Raw genomic sequence first — 21959 nt, forward strand, 5'->3', positions numbered from 1 at the left:
TGTGATTTTGCATGTGTCAAAATTTTTCTGCTCACTCACGCTCTCATTCAGAGAGGAATGCAGGATTAATTTATTTGAAACAACTATAGTCGTTTACAAAAAAAGGTGCTGGTGATGAGAGGACAGTATAGTCTTTCTAGAGTAAGAAAATACGTGTTATTTGCGTCCGTGCACAGCGAGAACGGTTTCGATATCCGGAGTCATCATGGACAAAAACAGAGACATATCAGTGTCGAAGGAAGTAAGCGCGGAAGAGATAACACAGCGCATCAACGTGGTCGCGCAGAAGGCATCAGCAATGCAGACAATCAGGAAAAGACGGTTGGACCGCGTTTTTCGTCGTAGAACGTTAATATTGGTAAAGGGTAACACATAAATTGACGTGACCAGGCAAAACAGAGTTATCGAAAAGAGCTGGTTTATTGCTCGCGTGATTGCTTCAGCGCGTCAAACCCATCTGTAAGTTGACAGCCGCTGTTTTTATGCAGCGCGCTTGTAGGTCGCCAAATTTACTTTCTCCCGTTTTCACAGTAAATACGCGAATACTGTTCCCCCTCGCATTCATGTCTTCAAATGTGCAGTATTTCACATACCGAAGGATTTGTGCAAAACAAATGCCAAATATCACGCCTCCACACACAAGACAAATATTTTGGCAGACACCGCACAAAGTTGCCAGTCACACTAACTTGGTTGCCGGATGGGTAGCGGTTTTTACGCTGGATCCGAAGAAAACGCGCTGCTTGCACTGCGCTTTTGGACGGCTTGGGGTGTTTGCAGGCGCGGATCTAGAGAGGGGTCCTCTAGATGTCCTGACTCCCTCCACAATTTCTGTCTTCACATACTGTTCAGTTGACCCTATCCCTATTTAGTACATGTAGCATATGCTGTCCTGTGCCACCCTCTCCCTCTAAGGGGGGGAAAAAAATCCTGGATCCTCCCTGGGTGTTTGTACGAATTTTTAGAAACAGCGTAAGCCATGAATGAGGATAGCAGGTCATGCTATTTCACTTGCACGGATGTGTTGCTCTTTTGAAGGCAGGGAAACCATATTTGTCCGATGGAGATCAGCGCCTGTGTCTTGCGAAGTCCGGTCATGGAGCTCGTCTGCGGCAAAAAAAAAAAAAAAAAAAAAAAAAGAAGAAGAAGAAGAAGAGGAGGGGGATGAAAGAACAGAAAGAAGAAAATGAAAGTAAAGACCGCGGCTTACTGACAGGTACTAAGGCGGGCCCGACTTTAGGCGGGCCCACACAGATGCACGACAAAACAGCATCGTGTTCGCATGCGGACAGCCGCAAACGCGAGAAAATGCAAGTTTGAAAGTTGAACAATGGGTGGGAAAGTACGGTTAGTTTCCTAATAAGGAACAGCTTGTGCGCTAATTGTTAGCAGCAAGCACCTAGGGTTTTCATCTTAGGTGGGTATTCGAATACCGCGGAGGATGACACCTATATCAGTTGGCTATTGGGATAAAATGTTTGCGCGACGGAAAATTTGGGGGATATTGCAAGATCTTTGGGGGAGGTAGGAGGGAACCCCTGGCAGCTGTTGATAACAGCTACCAGGGACAGAGGACGGGACAAGGGCACAGTTATGATTTCTAACAGTTAAATGAAAAACAACGTTGCCCTTCTGCTGCACTCATTTTTGTCGCGTTTATGCCGCTCATGGTACTACAGTGCTGGGTTGGAGCGCACGCGGAAAGAAACTGAACTAAACGACCCAAAAGGGCTTTGCGATAACGCTAACGCTCCCCAGAGCGAAGTTCAAGCGGAGATAGCGTCACTTGACGCCCGTCCGCTCGAGTATGACTCACAATCGGTGCAAGCTGCCAAAGAGCGACACGTACATACGCTGTATGTAGCCCGAGCAAAAGGTGGCCTTGTTTTTGCTTTCGACGGGAGTTGCAGCGAACACACAAGTGCGTATGGGTTATGTCACTCTTTGAAAACGAATTTACAAGCGACATGGTCGGTGGAGGTAAGCTAGGTGAAACGCTGTTTTATGGAAAGAGGAAGTTGACGACGTCATAATGTGTATCTCGCAACCTTGCGTAACTGTTATGGCGGTGGATTTTGGGGCGGAGGCTTTTGCTCGGCGTCTTTGGCTCCACCCGCTTCTGACGGAGCGGCTTCTTTCGGCTGCTCCTTGGGGGTTTCTTTGGGCTGCTCTTTGGGGGTTTCTTTCGAAGGTACTTTCGCAGGCTGACTGCCGGGCGCGTTCGAAGCTTCCGCCGAGGGTCCCTTCGAAGAGAGAGTACCCTCGGAAGCTACCTGTGGAGCGGCCTCGGTACCCATTTTTTGAGCACTTTCGGGAGGGGCTTTAGAAGAATCTGCTGAATCTTTCTTCGTAGAAGGTTCCGGAGGAGCTTCTCTCGAGGACCCCTGAGCAGTTTCTGAGCGGCGCCCCTGGTCTCCGAATTGTAGAATGAGTATTGCGGCGCTGGTTGAAGCCTGCGGCTCGTGCGGAAGAAGTGCCGGGAATTCTGGTTCCGTGGACGACTGAGGGGGTCGGTCCAGGATTGGTTGCGAGGGGATTAACATGATAAGGGAAGCTTGTTTTCTGGATGACGTGGGCTGGCCAGGACCATCAGTTGTTCCAGGTTGTGCCGTCGATGGTTTTTCCGCCGGTTGGGCTTCCGTTTTCGGTGTATCTTTGGCGGACTCAGTCTGAGGTTGCGTTGGTTGCGTTGACGCGCTTTCCTCTGAAGCATCACCAGACATTATGAGGACAAAGCCTGGCGGCAGCGGCTGCGTAAATTCCTGCTGAATATCCCGTTCTATTGCCCTTTGATATTCCTTTTGAAGTTCCTGTTCAAACTGCCTACGGAGAATGTCCCGCTGAAGTCCTTCCAGTTGTTCCCTCTCCAGTCTTCTTTCTATTACCTGTTCCACTTCCCTTCGAAGTTCAGCACGTAGCGTCTCCGAACTTTGTTGCGAACCACCTGCAGTCTCGTTCGGGGGTTTTGTCGAATCGCTTGGAACAAGAGGTTCGTTAGAAAGCACTTCTGGCTCGAAACTTATGGCTAGGTCTACCACGACCACGTCTGAAAGATCATCCGGTGCTTGCGGGAGTTCAATGACCGGTTCAGTGATCGGTTCTCCAGGGCCAACAACCAGTAGTTGTTCCACTTCACTAGGCGGCTTAAAACATCCGGAAGTAACGTCGGCAGCACTGTCCACAATGTCGATCACAGTAGGTGGCCGAAACATGGGATGCTTGTGCCCGCTGTCGTCTTCAATTATGTTTTCATTGTCATCGTCTTCCGACTTATCTTGCCCTTCTTCGAGCTGCTTCAGCATCCGAAGCTTTGTGACCGCTATGGAATCTTTCCTTCTGAATTTCGAAAAGCGCGATGGTGGTAGAGGGACGTCCTCGTCATCATCATCAGCTGCCGTCTCGACCTTTTTGCCATCTGGCGGTTTGTCGTCTGCTACTTGGAACCCCAACTTCTTGCTCTCCGGTGACATAACGTCCGAGGTAACCTTCTTGCCCTCCGGTGACATAACGTCCGAGGTTACAGTAACGGTACCTTGTTTCAGGATAGATTTTGAGTCGCGTTGGCCGTCCGTTGGAGATGACCCACCCTGTACAGCGTCGGCCGCCGCCACTGTAGAGGCCACTGTAACGGCCTCCTTAGCGGCCTCGACGTGAATGCCCATGGGCTGGACGTCCAACTTGTGGTCTGGTGGAGGTGCGGAGTCTTTGCTCATTGTGACAGTGAATTTTGTTCCCTCTTCTAAGTCTGTGATGTGAATGGGTCCGGGGTCATCCTCCGCGTTGTATTATCTAGCGCATACAGGTGGTTCTATAGCCGCTGCAGAAGCACTGCGCCGCTGCCGCGCTGTCCGGTCGGTGCATCACCTTCTTCTTCTTGTTGTCGGTTGATATTGATGATAGTTGTAATGACGACGAGTGTGAGCAGCGACTGAATTCTGCGAGAACTACGACGATATTTTGCGCAAGTTGCCGGCGATCGTGTGGAAGGTTGCTGCCGGAAAAAGCACATCGCAGGAGGTATCTGTAGTGTGTGTACACACTCACAATTGATCTGTATTGCAGTAAAAGAAGGCATAAATACACAACCGGTATCAGGCGACACGTGCCGAGGTACAGGACTCCCAGTTGATAATAAGGTGCGTAAATTAGCTGTTTAGGAAGGCAACTTCTTTATCAGACAGTGCAACAGATGTCGTTGTCTTCCTGATTTTCGGGGCACCACTGTCCTTGGGAGAGCCAGACATCAAATCACCCGGGAGATCCTCGAAGCCCATCGCGTACTTTTAGCGGGGGAAGGCAAGTGTGTTATCCAACCATCTGTTGCACTGTATGATAAAGAAGTTGCATTCCTAAACAGCTAATTTACCGCTCAATATAGCGCTAGAAAAGTTGACCGGGGCTCTACTTCGACAAGAGTGGTTTTATAGCGGTTCGCAGCAATGCGAGGAGGAAAATATAGCGAAATTTTCTTGTGCTGTGTTAGGAAAGCGCTATATGTGGGAACTGGCCCTTTATTATCGACTTGGAGCGATGCGTCACTCCGCATGTATTAAGTCCTGTATCTCGGCACGTGTGGCCTGATACGTGTTGTGTATTTATGCCTTCTTTTCCTGCAATATAGTTCAGTTGTGAGTGACGCCTGTGTGTCTACCTTCAGCCCTTGTCTTTCGCGTCCCAAAATATTGCAGTATGCGACTGTCGCAGCGCTGAGAAGAAAGGCACGGGGACATTTGGACGTAAAGTGAGGACTGTGTCGGCCGTCCGTGGCTGGTTTCTGAGACTGATTTTGTAAACTTGATTGCGAGGTGATAGCACACCGAGGAGCGAAAATATTTTGCATGGTCAGTCCTGGTGGACAGCTGCACAGAAGAGACAGGGTTTCTTTATGGGATAAGTTCTTTAATCCTTCTTTAATGGGATAAGAAAACGTGCTGGACGAAATGAACAGCTCCCCGTCGATAGCTTTCGTTCGAAATCGATATATTTTCCGAATGATTCGATATTTTTCTGTGGATACGGTATTTTTCTGCGGCCGAGCGCCCGGGAAATTTTCTTGTTTTTTCGATGAACGCGTCATGCACCGTCCTTCTTACAAAATTCGCAGTGTCATCAGACGTGACAACTATGCGCTGCAGTAAGTGCGAACACGAAATCCTTCTGAAGCCACCAGTCAAAAAGTTTGTGCCGTGCGAAAAATGTGGCGACATCATCTGCACCAGCTGCCTCGCAGTGCACATGAAGATGAACTGCAAGACATATCAAGAAGGACTAGATGCGACGCGGAGAGCCTGCAAGGTAGGTACGAATTCCGGTGTAACTGGGCGCGTTGGTATTCCCACATTGTTCTAAAAGCTCTACAGGCCACTGGGAAGGCGACGGGCACTTATGGCACCTTTAACTGGTAGTTGCCACCGCTCGCTATATACAGTGAACCCTCGTTAATATGACCTCCGATAATCTGACATACGCGCTTTACGACCATACTACTGTGGAACAATGCAGTGAAACCTCTGCAAATCCCCCCGTTAATATGACAATTCCGCATTATGACCAAAATTTTCGGGAACGACCATGGTCATAATAATGAGGGTTCACTGTAGAGCACTCTGTCTTGGACTGGTCAAAACGGAGATCGCTTTGACAACAGCTTCGGTAGTTTTCGGCAGGCCCCAAGCGGCACATCTTTGCCCAACATTGGTACAATATTTGGCCGAGATGTTGCGCTGCTTGGGGCAACACTGGGCAGACAAACACTACGTTATATTATATAAACCTATCAAGGAACCTTGATAGGATACGGCGAAACACAGAAAGGATGTCGTATACTTGTTGGAGGTACCAATTAACAAGGTGAAGGGGTCACGGAGCGTTGTTATCAGTGATGGGCAAAGTACCTCAAAATTATACTTAAAGTAAAGTACCAAGTACCTGGTGCCATTAGTACTTTAAGTACAGTACAAAGTACCCAATCCCAAATGTACTTCAAGTAAAGTACAAAGTACTAGGCAAAGTACTAAGGTAAAGTACCCATCAAGTACATTGCTAATTTAATTTGTATCACTTTGCATTTCACTCTTTAGTATCTGCGTCTTGCTTTTTTGGCAAAACTGTAGAGGGTACTCTTGACAAATGCTCTGAAGCCATAAAGACGTATAGGTTAAGTGCGAACCCGTGAATGTGAACTTAATCAGATGTCATAATTTGCAGTTACATGTAGAGGAGTAATCAGTCAGCTGTGCAGTGATAATGCAAAATAGTATTACACCCTGACTGATCCAAGATCACCCGCCTAGTGTGGTGTTCCGGTACTAATCTTCTGCCAGACATGTACAAGATACTCAAAAATGTATTTAAGATAAGATAATAAATACTAAAGCTAGAATGTAATTAAGATAGAGTATAAGTACATGGAAATTAAAGTAATTAAGATAGAGTACTAAATACTTCAAAAAGTATTTGAAATACAATTAAGATACTAGAGTACCTGTCGCAAATAAGGCAGTCTTGCGTTTTAAGCGTACACTTTATTTGCCCGCAGTAGCAATTGCATTTCAAAATGGTCGCCTGACACCTTTCCCATCTGAACACAATTCTCAAAAAGACGACAAAGAGATACTACATAACAAAGCAAGAGATAACCCAGAACAAAGGAAACTTCTAGCAGGTCCCTGCTCGGCGAGGTCAGAATTCTGCGTCACCGGGTCAGGGCACACATAATAGAACCCTCACTCGCCAAGGATTAGTATACACACGGGGCAAGATCTCTAAATGGAGACTTTCAAGAAGGGCCAATGTCCGGGTCAAGTCCGAGGGACTCAAGGAATGTTCACTGAACAAGCAAGATAATGGAAAGACGAGACACAGCGTAGTTTGAGAGGCAGATCCAAAATATGTAATTAGAGTATTGAGTAGAAAATACCGTAAAATGTATTTTAAATAGAGTACAAATACACAAAACAAAAAGTATTGAGTAGAGTACCGAAATACCGCAAATTGTATTTAAAATACAGTATTTTGAATACAATACTCCAAATACGTACAAGTCTGTCTTCTGCTATAACAGGCTAGGAAATTTCAAGGGAAAAAAAGTACAAGCCAACAGAGATTATATATTCCAGGGCATTCCTTGCTGCTTTTTAAAATACAACATGTTTAAAAAAAGAAAATGAAGAAAGTGAAAAAGGATGTAGCAAAATGAAGCCTTAATTTTTATACGACTAATGTAATCCGTGTGACGAATCAGGAAAACGTATAATGTAAAAAAGAAAGCATATGTGTCTTTCAGAGTGTTCATCATGTAATGCAATCACACATAAAATGTGATAGAAAATGATTATTAATTGCCAATGAAGGAAGCAATATAAAAAAGCATAGAACACTGCATTGGGAGAACTGAAATAACAATGAACCAAGTGTCATGGAAGTGTCGAGACCTTTCTTACTTACTTTTCAACATTTCAAGCCTCTCAACAATAGATTTGCTTCAACAAATACGCTCTTTAAAAGCATAAAAATCCTTTTTGGTAAAATGTCAGACTGGGACTCTTGGTACTGCATCCTACTAAAAGCGCTAAAATGACGGAAAGACAACGAAAACTCAGAGATAGCCCTATCTGTGTGTTTTCGTCTCCTTGCTGTCATTTTAGCGCTTTTAGTAGGGTGCATTTCTGATACTCTTTTGTGATTTTTTGTCTGCAGTCCAAGTTTGGGTACTTGAGTACTTGATGGGAAAGTACTCGGAAAAAAGTACTTGAAGTACGGTACAAAGTACACAATTTAAAATGTACTTAAAGTAAAGTACAAGTACACAGAAATGTACTTAAAGTACTACTTGGGTACTTGGTACTTCAAGTACTGCCCATCACTGGTTGTTATTGACGAGACTCCAGTCATGGAGAAGTTCTGTCGTGAGTCCCAGGCGGTACAGGCCCCGACAAAAGTTTACAGAACACGCGAGCGGTGTATTTTCTCCTCGGTACGACACCCTAGCGGCAAGCGGAAGCTGGCGAAATCAGGCCAGTTCACTGCCTCAGAGGGGTGGACGACTGCGCTCTTAGCGACACACAGCGGTAGTTTCGGTTGGATTTTACTGTTGTGCTCGCCAACAACACGTGATTCAACGATTGTTGAGACAGGGAGCTCGCCGCTATCATCGTGATAAGGATGAATCATAGTGGCAACACTTTACGGTGTATTGCTTTTATTGGAAAGCCATGATATGTAGACAAGACAAAGAAAGGTATCTGGTAAACAGTTGCCTTATTACCCAAGCAGCACAATGTACTGAAAGTCGAGTGCAACAGGGGTGAACGGGTAGGTGTATGGCCTTGAACAGACTCGCAAAACTAAAGCACATTGATAAGACATACCGTCCATCCCTATTGCACTCGACTTTCGGTACATTGTGCTGCTTGGGATGGACGACGCGTGACGAGCTGAAAAACAATTGACGCTGACATTGATTGATTGATAAACAACTGACGTGAGTCACGAGTTGTTGACGAGCGCAACAGTTAAATCCAACTCCACGGGCACATACAACAGTAATCATATCGAAACTACTGCTGTGTGTCGCTAAGAGCGCAGTCGTCCACCCCTCTGAGCAGTGTTGTACCTGCTACCCGAAAAAGGTAGCGCAATACCGATACGCGCTACCTGAGCAAAAAGTAACGAAATCCCGATATCGTTACACGTACCTAAAAGTAGCGGAATACCGCTACCGTTACCCGTAAAAAGTAACGCGATACTTCATGCGCTACTTTTTAGGAAAGAAACAAACAGTATCGTTGATGACGTACTTCAAACGTCTTAAAATAATAAAATAAAACAATATCTCAAAATAATAAATCGACGTTCAATGGAGGTTACACGTAGGTTGCCTGAAAGATAAAATTTTGAAAACCGTTTTTTTTACAGATTCACTAATCCTACTCGGTATCCTGCATATCTTTTTCTCTTCCTCTAAAGCAAATAAAGCACAAAGCAAGTCTACCGATAAAAGTCTCAACAGCTTTGTCACAAAAAGAACTCGCATTGCCCGGAACGAGATTTTAGTAAACATACCATGGTGTGCTGTTTCAAATTGGACGTTGACTTCCTTGACGCACAGATAAAGCTTTCCCACCGAGGCGCATAGTAGACATTTGAACACCACGCTACTGTTTTGTACTGTAGCAGGCCATGGTCCCTCCATTGCAGCGGACAAGAAATGGCAACTGTCAAGCACCTAAGCGTACGTGGTGCAATGTCATGTGGAATGTCATGACTCATAGCTAGCGAGGACGGCTCCAGAATGGAGTGACGTCAGTTTGCAGACAACTCCCACAATGCACCAAATCTTCGTTCATCCCAAATAGGGAACACGTGGAGGACACATCATCTTTGTAAGATAACGGCCTCTCTGTGCCCTCCTTTCGGCTATTTGCCCGGTCTTCCCAGAATGAGCTGTGATATCGGGCAGCTTGATCGAAGGCAGGCAGAGTGGAGGCTTGATGATAGGTCGAAGTCGAGCTGTCGCGAACCCCAGCTCGGAAAGTAGCGGTAGCGCTCAAAGATTGCGCTACCGCAAATTTGTAGCGGAAGTACTTCTTTCGTTACCAGTTTAAAAAAGTAGCGCGATCTCTACTCCGCTACCGAAAAAAAGTAACGGATACGGTAGCGCCACTACTAGTAACGTCGCTACGTACAACACTGCCTCTGAGGCAGTGAACTGGCCTGATTTCGCCAGCTTCCGCTTGCCGCCAGGGTGTCGTACCCAGGAGAAAATACACCGCTCGCGTGTTCCGTCAACTTTTGTCGGGACCTGTACCACGTACGCTACCACGACGAGGAGGCTGTTCATCGGACTTTATTGCGGAAGGTACTCCCTCTAATGCTGAAAATGATTCACCCGATGAAGTAGTAGTGAAAGTGCTGTCGCCAGCGCCTGCTCTGCAACAAAGTGTAGGCGCTGACGTGCAAGAAAAGGAGGTGGTCAGCTAGGAGCAACAAAGGAGCTCCACCTGATCGGTTAGCGTACACTGCCGCGCAGACTACGACAGCCCCCTGATCCAGTCAGTTGGAAGAAGAGGCAATATATAACTTATATAACATCACGGGACCATTATTATTTTATTTATTCCGTAGTTTTTGTTTGTTTATTTTAGTTTTTTCCCTTCCACTTTCCTTCAGCTCAGAGGGATCTGGCTTCGAGCACTATGGTACCGCCAGTCGAAGATGCCATTAATGCACCTTCGCCTGTTTTCTGTGGGGTTTTGCGGTTTTAGTACCAAGTACTGTAGTTTAGTGCCGTGTTTGCGCTTCCCCTGGATTCATCGATAGTACAATTTTACATCAGAAGTCTCGACGATCTTGTCATGTAAGGAATCTTTTACCTGTATAGACTGGGGTTGAACTGACAGTCGGGAAAGCATGGTCTGGGCATCACAATTTACATGGTCGTTATTATTATTCATTGTTACATTAATGGTTTCTCTGCAAAGAAATGTTCCAGGGAAGACCTCTAACGTCGTGCAATTTTACAAACATCGTATGTACGAGCAACAAGTCCAGTAGTGTAGCAGAAAATAAGAATCTCTCCGCGTCGTTTGCCTACTCGGGCAATCAGCAACTGTCTTCTGTCGCTCTCCAATTACTAGATCAGACAGCAATAAAAGATATGCAGCGACAGGGTTTCCAGAAACTAGTTCTCCCATCATCGCTCAGATTCCATTTGCCTTTGTTTGCAGTCATATTCTAGCTTGGAGCGATTTTCGTGTTTTGAGGTGTTTGCAGTTAGCGCATCTTAAATATACTCTGGACCAAAGTCTTCGTGCCAACTTTGTATTTTCTCCCATGCGTTATCATTCTGACACGTGTCACATCCAGGACGTACTAGATTGTAAGGGCCAGTTCTTAGACGTCCGACGCGGCGTCGTGAGCGGGCGGCGGAAGTAGAGGTGGATTTCCGCCGCCCCGTCAGCGCGCACGATTTTCATGTTCCCACCACAGTGGCCTTCCGTCCCCCAAAGCAGACGAAAAACCAGGGGGCGTGGCCTTTGTGTCACCTAATTGGTCGCCAGCTGTCGTTCTCGGCAGCTCTCGCCGACGTCGTGAAAGAAGTTCGGCATGGCGATTTTTTTGGCTCGACGTCTCTCGTCTCCCGACTCCGGAAATGCGCGCCAATTTCCGCCGCCCGCTCATGACGCCGCGTCGGGCGTCGCCAAGTGAGAACTGGCCCGAACGACCATGTCGGATGCTCCCCTTCCGAGCGCCGCGTTTTGGAAGGTAGCGGCGGCGCTACTCATCGTCCCTGCAGTTATTGGTTCCTCAACTTCTACAATACTTTATACTTCAGCTTACCTTAGTATTTCTGCACAAGCGGTGGATATTCAAGAGATGTTTTTTTTTTTTTCATTCTGAAGTTGATTATCATCGGCATCCTGCGCGTTTTCATAGGAGCTATTGCTGTCGTCTGCTACGGTAGTCGTACATATACACTTCTGCGCGTTCAGAATTCAAATTTCCATTGTCCAATCGTGCCGCGGATCTCTCGTGCCGATGAGTAGCGCCCCTAGCGGATCGTGCGGACGGGCTCCTCATAGGGGTTGCTGATTATGACGTGGTCGTTATAATCTAGTAGATCGTGGTCAAATCTCTCTTGTAAAACTCATCAGCTCCCAAAGATACCGGAGCCACGACGCGGCCGACATCAAGAGGATAAAACAGCAGCGTCCAAGCACGGAGAGGACAGTGACGAAGATTCTGGAGAGGAACAGATTTGTGGCTACGAGAACACGTGCTTCTTCACGTTCAACATGCCTCGCTGGGCGACCAGGTTCCGATGTCCATTCTGCCTTGTAGAGTGCACGCTCAACGGCACCGAGAGAGTTTACAGGCCACTCACGCCTCACGCGAAGCCTCCAATGTCTCCGACTGAAACGAAACTGGTGCAAAGAAAGCAAGAGGATCCCTCTTGCAATGAGACGCCGCCCTCCGCGGGTTCCGTGATGCCCTGGAGGAACAGTGTGGAACAGTCCCCGCCGTACGACCACACCAAGAGGTTATTGGGACAGTCTAAACACAATGAGGAAACCTCCGGATCGACTAATGCGGAACCTTCCAGTGGCGGCTTACAATATACGGTGAACAATACACGGCTGTCCAAACGAAGTGAAATGCCTTCCAAGAGCAAAGCTGATCCATCAAAAGGTGGCTTCGAAGTGTGCAAGGGAATATCCAAATCCAGTGACAAAATTGACTCGGAACCGCACTTGAACCATGGGGAGTGGTCCAGTGGGGGCTTGCAAAGCTCCGCAAGCGCGTCGGGATCGTCTAAAGACATAAGGGGAACCTCGTTGAAAGGCCTCGAACGTTCCGTGGTCCACTCGGCACCGGTTAAGTACAACAGGGATCCTGCCAACTACAGTGCACTGCCCACTAGCCACACACCATCATATAAAAGCTACTCGTATGTGAACGACACTGGCATTTACAACCGCCCCGAGGCCTGCGTTAAGTCCAAGAATGATGCGGAGCTGTGTAACGGTTACTTGGGGATATCAACTTGGTCTTCCAGACAATTTGAATGCAATCAGGATGCCCATAAGAACAACGGTCACCCGATCATGAAACACGCAGCGTCATCTGAAAGCGATTCGCGATCCTCCGCGGCCGACCTTTTACGAGTTAAGAACAACGCGGTGTCTGCCACGAAATCAGTGCAGTCGTCGAAGAGCCACGCGGAGACGTCCAAGAGAGACCTGGAACACCGCACCAATAATTTCGGATCTAGCGAAACCTGCATGGAATATACCAGGAGCATACATGTTCCCAGGGACACGTCCTCCGATGTACCAAAGGCAGTGTCTTCGCAAAAGAGATCCACGGACAAATACTCGGATCATGACGCGTGCAAGTCATCGGCTAGTGACGACGTCGAGATGATTTCTGAAGATGAGTGCACCGAGGGCGCCAACATGGAAGGTGTAGGGAATAGTATGGACACCTTGTATCTACAGGAGGATTACTATCAGGTAAGTCCTTGCTCCTACTGGGGGGCTGTTCGGTAAATTTTTTGTGTAGCGTGAGTTGTTCATGTATCTTCCCATTGTCGGACGCCGTAAGAAGAGTCCATTTATGCAAGAAATTGTATCTCTGAGTACTATATATCTCTGCGTGGAATATAATATCTCTGTATGGACAAACAGAGCGACAAGAACGAAACGAAATTTCGAGGAATCCTTGACTACAGAAGAAGGCTCGCAGTGCTCTCATGAATTTTGTTTTGTTTTTGTCTGTGTGACGTATAGGATACATGTCAGGGGATATGTTTAAAAGGAGTATACATTGTGTCGAAACCACTTCGAGAAGTGGTGTCGCGTTAAAGGAGCAGTGAAAGCATCCTAAACCGATTTTTCCTCTTTTTTTTTTTTTGACTCCAATGCGTCCATGACAAGAACAATGACAGAGAGGACCTCTGTGACCTGTAGCGCGCGCTTAAATACTAGGACAGTTTTCGCAACACGTGTCCAGTGATATAGAGCACCCTCTCCTCTTCAGAAGATAAGTCCCTCAATCGCGTACAACAGTTTATCGACTTTAAACGTTTATTTTACCCGTGACGGGAAATAGCTTGTTTATGTCGAGGCCATGTCCTACCTGGCTAAGCAATAGCCCTCAATAGCTAAACAACTATATACTGAGCACGTTGAACGCTTTGAGCACAAAGTTCGCGACTTGACCATTCATCAAGCAACTTTTGCAGACTCTTCGCACGAGAGCTGCGCAGTAATAGGATACCGCGTTCTTTGTTAATATTTTGCTCCTGATACGCCCCTTGATAAATTAAGCAAGCTTTCCGGAGTAATATAGTAACTGTAATTTCCTTTCTCCTTTGAGGTGCCAGTATAGCTGGCCACCGGGAAGCTCTCTTGAAATTCGCAATATCTCCGACTGTACTGGCCAAGCCCTAGCCGTACAACATAGGACAACGGATCACTTTTAGCGCGCATGTACCTCGGAGTTATGCTGTTGTCTTTCTGGCTATGGCGTCGAGCTATTCTGATGGATGCGAAATTGTGCATAGTACTATTACGCGTTTCGGAGAATGGAGCCGTGCCCCAATAATGATGCCTACATGCTTCATTATAATTAAAGCTATATTATGCTATTGTAATTAAAATCGGGAGCTATTTTTAAATCTAATTCAGGGAGAAATCGGGCGATAATTGTGCCTTCGGGTGTTATCGGGTGTTTTTGTTTCTCCTCTTGTCTATTAAGTCCTTTCCTAATCTCTCTTTCTTCTTTTCCTTTTTTTTGCGGGGTCGTGACCTTCCAGCGGTATTCCCCGAAGGCATAGACAGTGTTGACACACATGGGTATTGCTGGGTACGTAAGGGACCCACTCTTACATGTGTTACACGCGGCGACCTTTGTTCGTCTTCAGTGGAAACGTCACTTGAGGATTTCATAGGGACTGGAATTCGGGGAGAAATTGGTCGGAGGTCAGTTCGGGGGGGATAACCGGGCGGAATCGGGTTTAACCCGAAAAAGTCACTCCCTAATTATAATAGCTTGGTGCAGTGGATCCTGCTCGTGCTCGTATTTGAGCACGTGAAACCACAATTTTCAGAAACCGGCCAAAGATTGCCAGAAGCAAAATATGCCAACGCAATGCGCTGAGCTGGAGAAGACATGTCATCCGCGTGAACTGTCATCGAGCTCCCAACCATTTACTGAAAAGGTGAGAAATCAGCGAAGCCTAGTTTACCGTGCGTTGCGCACGCTGTTTTTGTTCTTCGAATAGAAGCGCGAGCATACAAAGAAAAATAGACATTGAAATTAACGGTGTTGCGCGATCGAACATTTCTGTTACTATACCTATGGGGAGATTCTGTCGACCGCATGCAGCTGTGAAATCGAGTGTCGTTTCCGTATTTCACTGCTTCTGAGAGTCTCCGGAGTGGTTCCTGTTAGCTGTGACGACACTGTACACTGAGCCGAACGTCAGGCCACGTACCTGCCTATAGGCAGTCTAGACCCGTTGGTCTGTGGGCGCTGGATACCAGCACACCAGCCCCCGTGGCTCAGTGGTTAGCGTGCTGGCCATGTCACGTCGAGACTGGGAGGTACCCGGGTTCGAATCCCGGTGCCGGCTGTGCTGTCTGGGGTTTTTCCTGGGTTTTCCTCAGACGCTTTCAGATATATGTCGGCACAATTCCCTTAGAAGTCGGCCCAGGACGCACATTCCCCCAGGGCGTGCGTCGTGACGTTGCCCACATACGTGAGGCCGACAATGGCAAGCCCTATCACCACCACCACCACGGATACCAGTGGTACACCGTGTAGCAGATAAGTTGTGCCCTTGTCGCCGCAGCCATACGGCCGATCGAACGGAAGTCATGCCGCTAACCGCGGTTATGAGAAACCGATCTTGGCTCCTTCGGTTTCGCAATTCCGATTTCCCGACGTGAATACGCGTGTAATGACATTTCCTGCAAATAACCATGTGCGCATTGTGTATGTAATGATTGTAAAGCTTTTTAATTACCATTATGCCATTTTATTTTCATGATATGGTACAGCGTAACCAGAATATACATGGCGCTTTGTGTCGCGGTCACTGGTAACATGTCACAAACTGACTGCCGTGTGGCAACAACGAACCGTGGTTCACGATAAGCGCGGTTTGGTCGGGTAACGGCGGTTAAGCGTAACCGCGGTTAAAGGCTGCCCGTGTGGGCTACTAAATTCAGCGCATCGAGAATCAACATTACAGTTCAGAAATCTCAAAATCGAAACCAAGCGACAACCTTTTTACGTCCGCCATGTTGAAGTTTAGATGCGCCACCTACAGGTCATGCAAAACGCAAAGCACGTTTTTCTGTCGAGAAAACGTCGCACACAAATGGTGGCGTGTGGGTCGGCCTAAAGAGTATATTACGCTTTAATCGCAGACAACGCAACGTCTGAATTCCGCGTTCCTTTTGTATTGCTGTCAAGGTAACGACACTTTTCATTTCGCGAGGGGAAAATTTTTGCACTTTACTGCCGCTTTAATAAAAGTAAAGTTAAATCGTAATATACAGTCACTCTATTGAATAGTGTAAGGCAGACGAGAGGTAGTATAAACAGGTTTCCGGATTTTCGGAGTTTGCCTCTTGACATATTCTTTAGTCTTTTTTTTTTTTTCCTTTTTTCGAGGAATTGTTTTCGTCATTTATTCATACGAGAAAAGCGACTGCTGTGAAACAACATAATAAACAAATAATAATAATAGTAATAATGAGTTTCCTTGGGAAACCATACAGACGACAGTTCGAGAGCCTGGCGACGTGAAAATCTCGAAACCCGCATGTTCCTTGACATAGTCGCAAGACAGCTTTCGCTTGCGTCCTATCTTTAGTGTATGCTTTGCACCAACTAGCTCCCTTTGAGGAGCACCATTTGTATGTCGTCTGGGCTCCCTTGTCCACTTTGAGTAAAGAGAAAGCATAATTCACAGAAAAAGGAGAAAACCCTATGCGCTGGAGTGTAATATCATCAAAGTAAAGGAACTACCCATGTGTCTGTCCTTCCTGCCTATCTCCCCAGGCTCAGAGAAATGTTGTTAACAATTAACAACTAGCCTACGCCAGCCCGCTCGTATTTTGTTTTTGTTCTACCTATGGAGATAGTCCCCTTTACACTGACGAGTGCATTTCCTTAGGTGTACTGCTGGAGTAGACCTGGAAAATGTACCCATGAGTATAAAGGGGTCTAGTCCGTCACGCACAGAGCAAATAAAAACATGCAAGCATTGTCCTACCGCATGTTCGTCTTTTAACATGTACGGTGTCTCTGTTGCTACATTTGTTGCAGTTTTCAATATCAGTCGATGGACAGCAGGAGGTGTTGGTCTGCTGTACGTCGCCCGGCTGCCCCGGGACTTTTTTTGTTCATATTAATGAGAAGACGTTCGACTGCTCCATATGCGGGCAGCCTTCTACACGCAAAGGCAGTGGACCGTCTCTAGCAAGACCCGAATGTGACAGCGATAACCCAGGAGAGACTTCCACGACTTCTGTCTATGATGCATCGCAGAGTAGTACCAGAAAAGAGAGAGGACAGCAGGATTCAAGTATACCACAGGTTAGATCACAGGCCTTGGCTTCATGGCACACATGATCATGGTTCCTGGCCTATAGTAATGTCTGCAGCGGATTGATGAGTGAGCGTTAGGTGCGGTTGGCTTCATCGGAGTCGGGACAGGTGCTAAATTAGTGAACGTCAAATGTTTTAGCAGCACGGGATATGGGGGGGGGGGGGGGGGGGGCAGCGGTCGATGTCGGAGGCCTCTGCCAGCGGCACCCCGCCACAGAACATTCGCGGCATAAACGTCTGAGCTGAAAGGATATCTGCATTGGTTCAGTGACGCAAAGAAACACATAAGGCACAACAAGAGGCAGGTATAAGGTAAGATATATGCAGATTATCTTGTACGGAAAACTAATTAGCGCGACTCGTCGCTATCTCTGGTACAATACGCGATTACACAGTCCCCACTGGCTTGTCTTGGCTATGGTTTGAACTACGGCAGCCGTTGTTGTGGAGTCCCCAGTGCAGGTTGGATAAACGCTTTAAGTGTTTCCCTCCGCATATCGGACACAATATAGTGGTGGTTACTGGTCAGAAGCAAACTCGGCTGTACTTTATAGCAGTGTGACTCGGTGCTGCAGGGAGCTGAGAAGTTTAGGTGTAAACTTTGTCGCTGCAAGGTTAGGTTAGGTTAGGTTAGGTTAGGTAAGGTAAGGTTACGTTGCACAGATTGGAGCCCTCCCCCCACCCCCGGTAGCATGCTCTCGGCTGTGCGGGCATCACACTATGCCGCCGAAGCAGAAGTCCCACTGTATAGCATATCCGCAAACTGGATCAGAAGCAGCGAAAGCAGAGGCTTGGTCAAACAACTTCGTGACTGATTCCTACGTCGAGTGCATGGCATAAAGCAAAGCCTCACGAAATAAACATGGGGTGGAGATTCAGACCCAACTTATAGCTCTTTTGAGATTCCTTTCACTGGGTGATCTTAACGAACTTAGTAATTTTACAGGACGGGTTTCACCGCGAGGAGAAAAACATTGTCGAGTTCCGAAATGACAGCTCCTATACTATTTCTGTAACACCTGTATTATCACATCATCATCTCTGTGTTTGTGTGTGTGTGTGTGTGTGTCGCGTGCATATCTGTACAGTACTATACGGTGTGTATATCACGCTCTCTCTCTTTCTGTGTATCTTGTACAGAAATCAACAAGCAAAGGGAAGGCTGCTGAGAAAACTGTCTACTGTAAAACACCTAGGTGCCAGGGAAGTGGTGTAGTCGGCCCTACTCAAAAGTCGTTCATGTGTCCACTGTGCCGCCAAAATTATACGGTCAAAGAGTGTACATGGCCACCAGCACTACCCCGTACCCAGAGCAGTACATCGAAAGAGGTTACAGAATCAACGAAGAGCAACGAACAACGGAGAGGTCAACCAAACCGCTATAAACCACAGGTTTGAGGGGTCTTCGTCTTTTTCAGTGACCACCCTATATAGTTAGGGAGTGACTTTTTCGGGTTAAACCCGATTCCGCCCGGTTATTGTCCCCCGAACTGACCTCCGACCAATTCGGGTTAAACCAGATTTCTCCCCGAATTCCAATCACTGTATGAAATCCTCAAGTGACGTTTCCACTGAAGACGAACAACGGTCGCCACGTGTAACACGTGTAAGAATGGGTTACCTACGATCCCAGCAATACACCCATGTGTGTCAACACTCTCTATGCCTTCGGGGATTACCGCTGGAAGGTCACGATCCCGAAAAAAAAAAAAAGAGAGAGATTAGGAGAGGACTTAATAGACAAGAGTATAAGAAACTGAAACACCCGAAGGTACAATTATCGCCCGATTTCTCCCCGAATTACAGATTTAAAAATAGCGCCCGATTTTTACCCCCACGAGTCTGAGAAAGGCATATAACCCGAAAAAGTCACTCCCTACCTATAGTGTGAATCGTTGGGTGTCCAGAGATACGGTTGTCTGGGAAAGGAGTATTAGATGTGGTTAATGTGGTAGGTGTGTGGAAGATCCTGCAGCACCACCGTACACTGTCCAGCGCAAAACGTGCGCTTTCCTGTGGTAAGAACTGCCACGAAAAGGTATGGTGTGCGCTATACAACCAAGTCTTCTCAGCGCCCTTTCGAATTCGCGGAAGCCTCCAGCCTCTCGCAGTTCTCGATCGCGTGATACTTCCGGACAATCCGATGTGTCGCATTTAAATGCAACTTCGCATTGATCACATCCGCTAGTATCGGGTATCGACCTCCGTAGATCAGTCAGTAGCCCGTACACTTATACCCCTGTCACACGGGCATTTCGATCCTTCTCGAATCCGATCTGCATCGAACTTCCCGAGCACGCTCGAGTTTTGACGCTGCTACACGGCCACTTTCAATGCGCATTGAATGGTTGACTTGTTCAGATGAATAAACGGGACTCATTAATTTCGCGTTTCCTATATAACAGCGATATTAGTGGTAATTTATCGTATACCGATGTAAGCATCATTTGTAGCTTCGCGCGCATGTCCGTCTTAAGTTATGACAGTTAACCGGGGTCGAGGATGCAAATGGCGGCCGTCGAGCCGTCTTGAAATTCTCAATCCTGTAATGGGAACTGTCTTGAGTCAAGCAGGATCAAAGTTCGATCCTGCTTGGAAGCGGCCGTGCAGCACCATCCGATCTGCATTGGGTTCAAGCAGGTTCGGTCGAGCAGGATCGAAAATGCCCGTGTGACAGGGGTATTACTGATCCCAAGGTTGCGGGATCGAACCTGGACGAGGACGACTGCAATTTAGTGCATCGCATCGTACAAGTTGTCTATAGGCAAACACGTCGTCTTACGTGTCAGACGTTAAATATGGGTTTGTGTGGGCTGAGATTTCTGCGCACCGTGAAGAAAGCTCTAGTGGACAAAATTAATCCGGAACCAGGGTGACGTCTTTCATGACCACAGTTGTCTGGCAATGTGAAGCCCCGAATTATTATTAAGTATTATTAATTATTATACATGCATCAATCGCTCGATCACGGTCGACGTGACTGTTTGGCGAGCCACAAATATGTGCAAGAAGGATCTGATGGAGCATTCTGCAATTTTCTAGAGCACGGAAGAGTACCCGAGAGAAACTTTCCAGTGCATGATGCCGAACTGTACTGGCCAAGGCACAATCACCTGCACAAGCAGCGACCGCTGGTTTCACTGTCCCCATTGTAAAGTTCGCCAATGCCTCAACTGCTACGTCGCACACGAGTCCCTAACATGTCGTCAGTACCAGAAGTCGTTGAAAGAGTCAGGACAAAGACTTGAGAGTCTGGTAAGATATCCTCTTTATTTGTCAGTGTTCTTCGTTTTTCTGAGTAAGCCAGAACAGCAAAATTGATAATTACACTGAAAACGATTTACAGAGAGGCTCTGAGAGATATTCGTGCTGACTGTAAAAACGAACTCGGTATTCCACAAGTTAGATCAAACTTCATTTCGCGAACCGTCCTCCTCACGTGACGTCATAGGATTTCTTAATAAAACGTGTGTTATACACGAAAAAAGTTGGAAAAAATAGGTCGTGCGTGCTATGAGTGCGAGCTGTGCTTCGATACGTTTCCGCATAGGACAGCCAGTGGCCTTGTATAACACGCAGGGTGAAAATGGGTCAAAACCAGTGGCCTTGTATAACACGCAGGGTGATAATGGGTCAAAACCCCGTTGAAATCAACGGGTGCGAAACCAATCTCTACGAGATCGACCTATAGGGGACGACACTGTCGCCTTTCTAGTGCGGATAACACGCGGGCCGATGTTCGGAGTTGATGGTTCTTTTCCGTAATTCTTGCGTATATTCACTGGAAGATCACTTGTGCCGCGATGGTTGGATACTGTTCGGTTCCCCAATGCTCCATCTACTGCACCGAACGCGGAATAAACGTGTAAAAGCAGACGACGCATCCACACTACGGTATAGTTCTCCGTTCACAGCAGCGCGCCGACAGCGTTCGATCGCGGAGCGAATACATGATGCGTGTTATACACCGAAAATTGCGGTACTTGAACCATAGCAAAGCGATGGGAGCAACAGTGCAGTGCAGTCCAAGTAAAGCACAGGGTTGCTAGAGCGTTTTTCAGTGCGTCGGGATGATCCAGAAGGAAATTTTCGTTTTCAAGTGTAGCGCTTGTAAAATAGGATATCCTCCGATATACCACGTGCTATAGTAAGCGCGTAGCGGGAGGATATAGCAGCATAATAAAACGTACGCTGCTTTGCATTATCTTATCTCGTATTATTCTCTCTTCTGCAGACATATGCACAAGTGGCGAACAAGGGACACCACAAGTCAAGAGACGGCACAAAATCAGGTTATTAGTGATGTGCTGTCATGTGGCCACGAATAATGCCAGCTACAAGTTCACAGACATGTCTGATTCAAGGTGGTCATAATAAAACCGGCCTGTGATTATTGTGTTATAGGGACCGCATCAAATAAAGTAAACAGATCCAATGCGTTCATGGTTCTGCTTTTGCACAACGAAATCCTCTCACATACTTCTATCATACTTCACATTACAGCGTACTACGGCCATGTACTCCTCGCTTTTATTCATCTGTTGCGTGTGCATCCTAATGTATTGTAATTCCAGCCATCAATCGCCTTTTTGCCCCGTCATTTTGTGGAAGCACTTCTGAAGGGGTGTTGATGCAGAAATCAGATTTCCTTGCAAGCTACGTGAATGCTGAATCTATACAGGTTTACTTTCTTAGCTGACATTAAAAGCGACTTTCAGAGGAAAGGTAACCTCGCAAAAATAACCACATCAGAGCTGATCAAGCTCGCGCTACGCGCAATACGGTGCGCTTCCATCTTCGGAAAGGCGAGGACACCGGAAGGGCTGAATGACCTTCCC

General features: G+C 46.9%; 2 protein-coding genes across 6 annotated transcripts in view; one reads left to right on the plus strand and one right to left on the minus strand.

Moving 5' to 3' along the window:
* Positions 1 to 1903, minus strand: part of LOC135389067 (S phase cyclin A-associated protein in the endoplasmic reticulum-like) — a 158171-nt gene extending 156268 nt beyond the window's left edge. For all 5 annotated transcript variants that reach the window (XR_010421566.1, XM_064619031.1, XM_064619030.1 and 2 more), the window contains exon 1: positions 594 to 1903. The gene's annotated coding sequence lies outside the window, so the exon portion shown is untranslated. The remainder of the gene's footprint in view (positions 1 to 593) is intronic.
* Positions 1751 to 21560, plus strand: LOC135389068 (uncharacterized). The gene is made up of 8 exons (XM_064619033.1): positions 1751 to 1980; positions 5105 to 5295; positions 11655 to 13013; positions 14612 to 14722; positions 16840 to 17109; positions 18262 to 18513; positions 20164 to 20376; positions 21356 to 21560. The coding sequence occupies exons 1-8, from the start codon at positions 1935 to 1937 to the stop codon at positions 21419 to 21421; spliced, it is 2508 nt and encodes an 835-aa protein (XP_064475103.1). The 5' UTR covers positions 1751 to 1934; the 3' UTR covers positions 21422 to 21560.
* Positions 21561 to 21959: the final 399 nt, after the last annotated feature.

The sequence above is a fragment of the Ornithodoros turicata genome, chromosome 3 (genome assembly GCF_037126465.1).
Source record: "Ornithodoros turicata isolate Travis chromosome 3, ASM3712646v1, whole genome shotgun sequence".
Taxonomy (NCBI): domain Eukaryota; kingdom Metazoa; phylum Arthropoda; class Arachnida; order Ixodida; family Argasidae; genus Ornithodoros; species Ornithodoros turicata.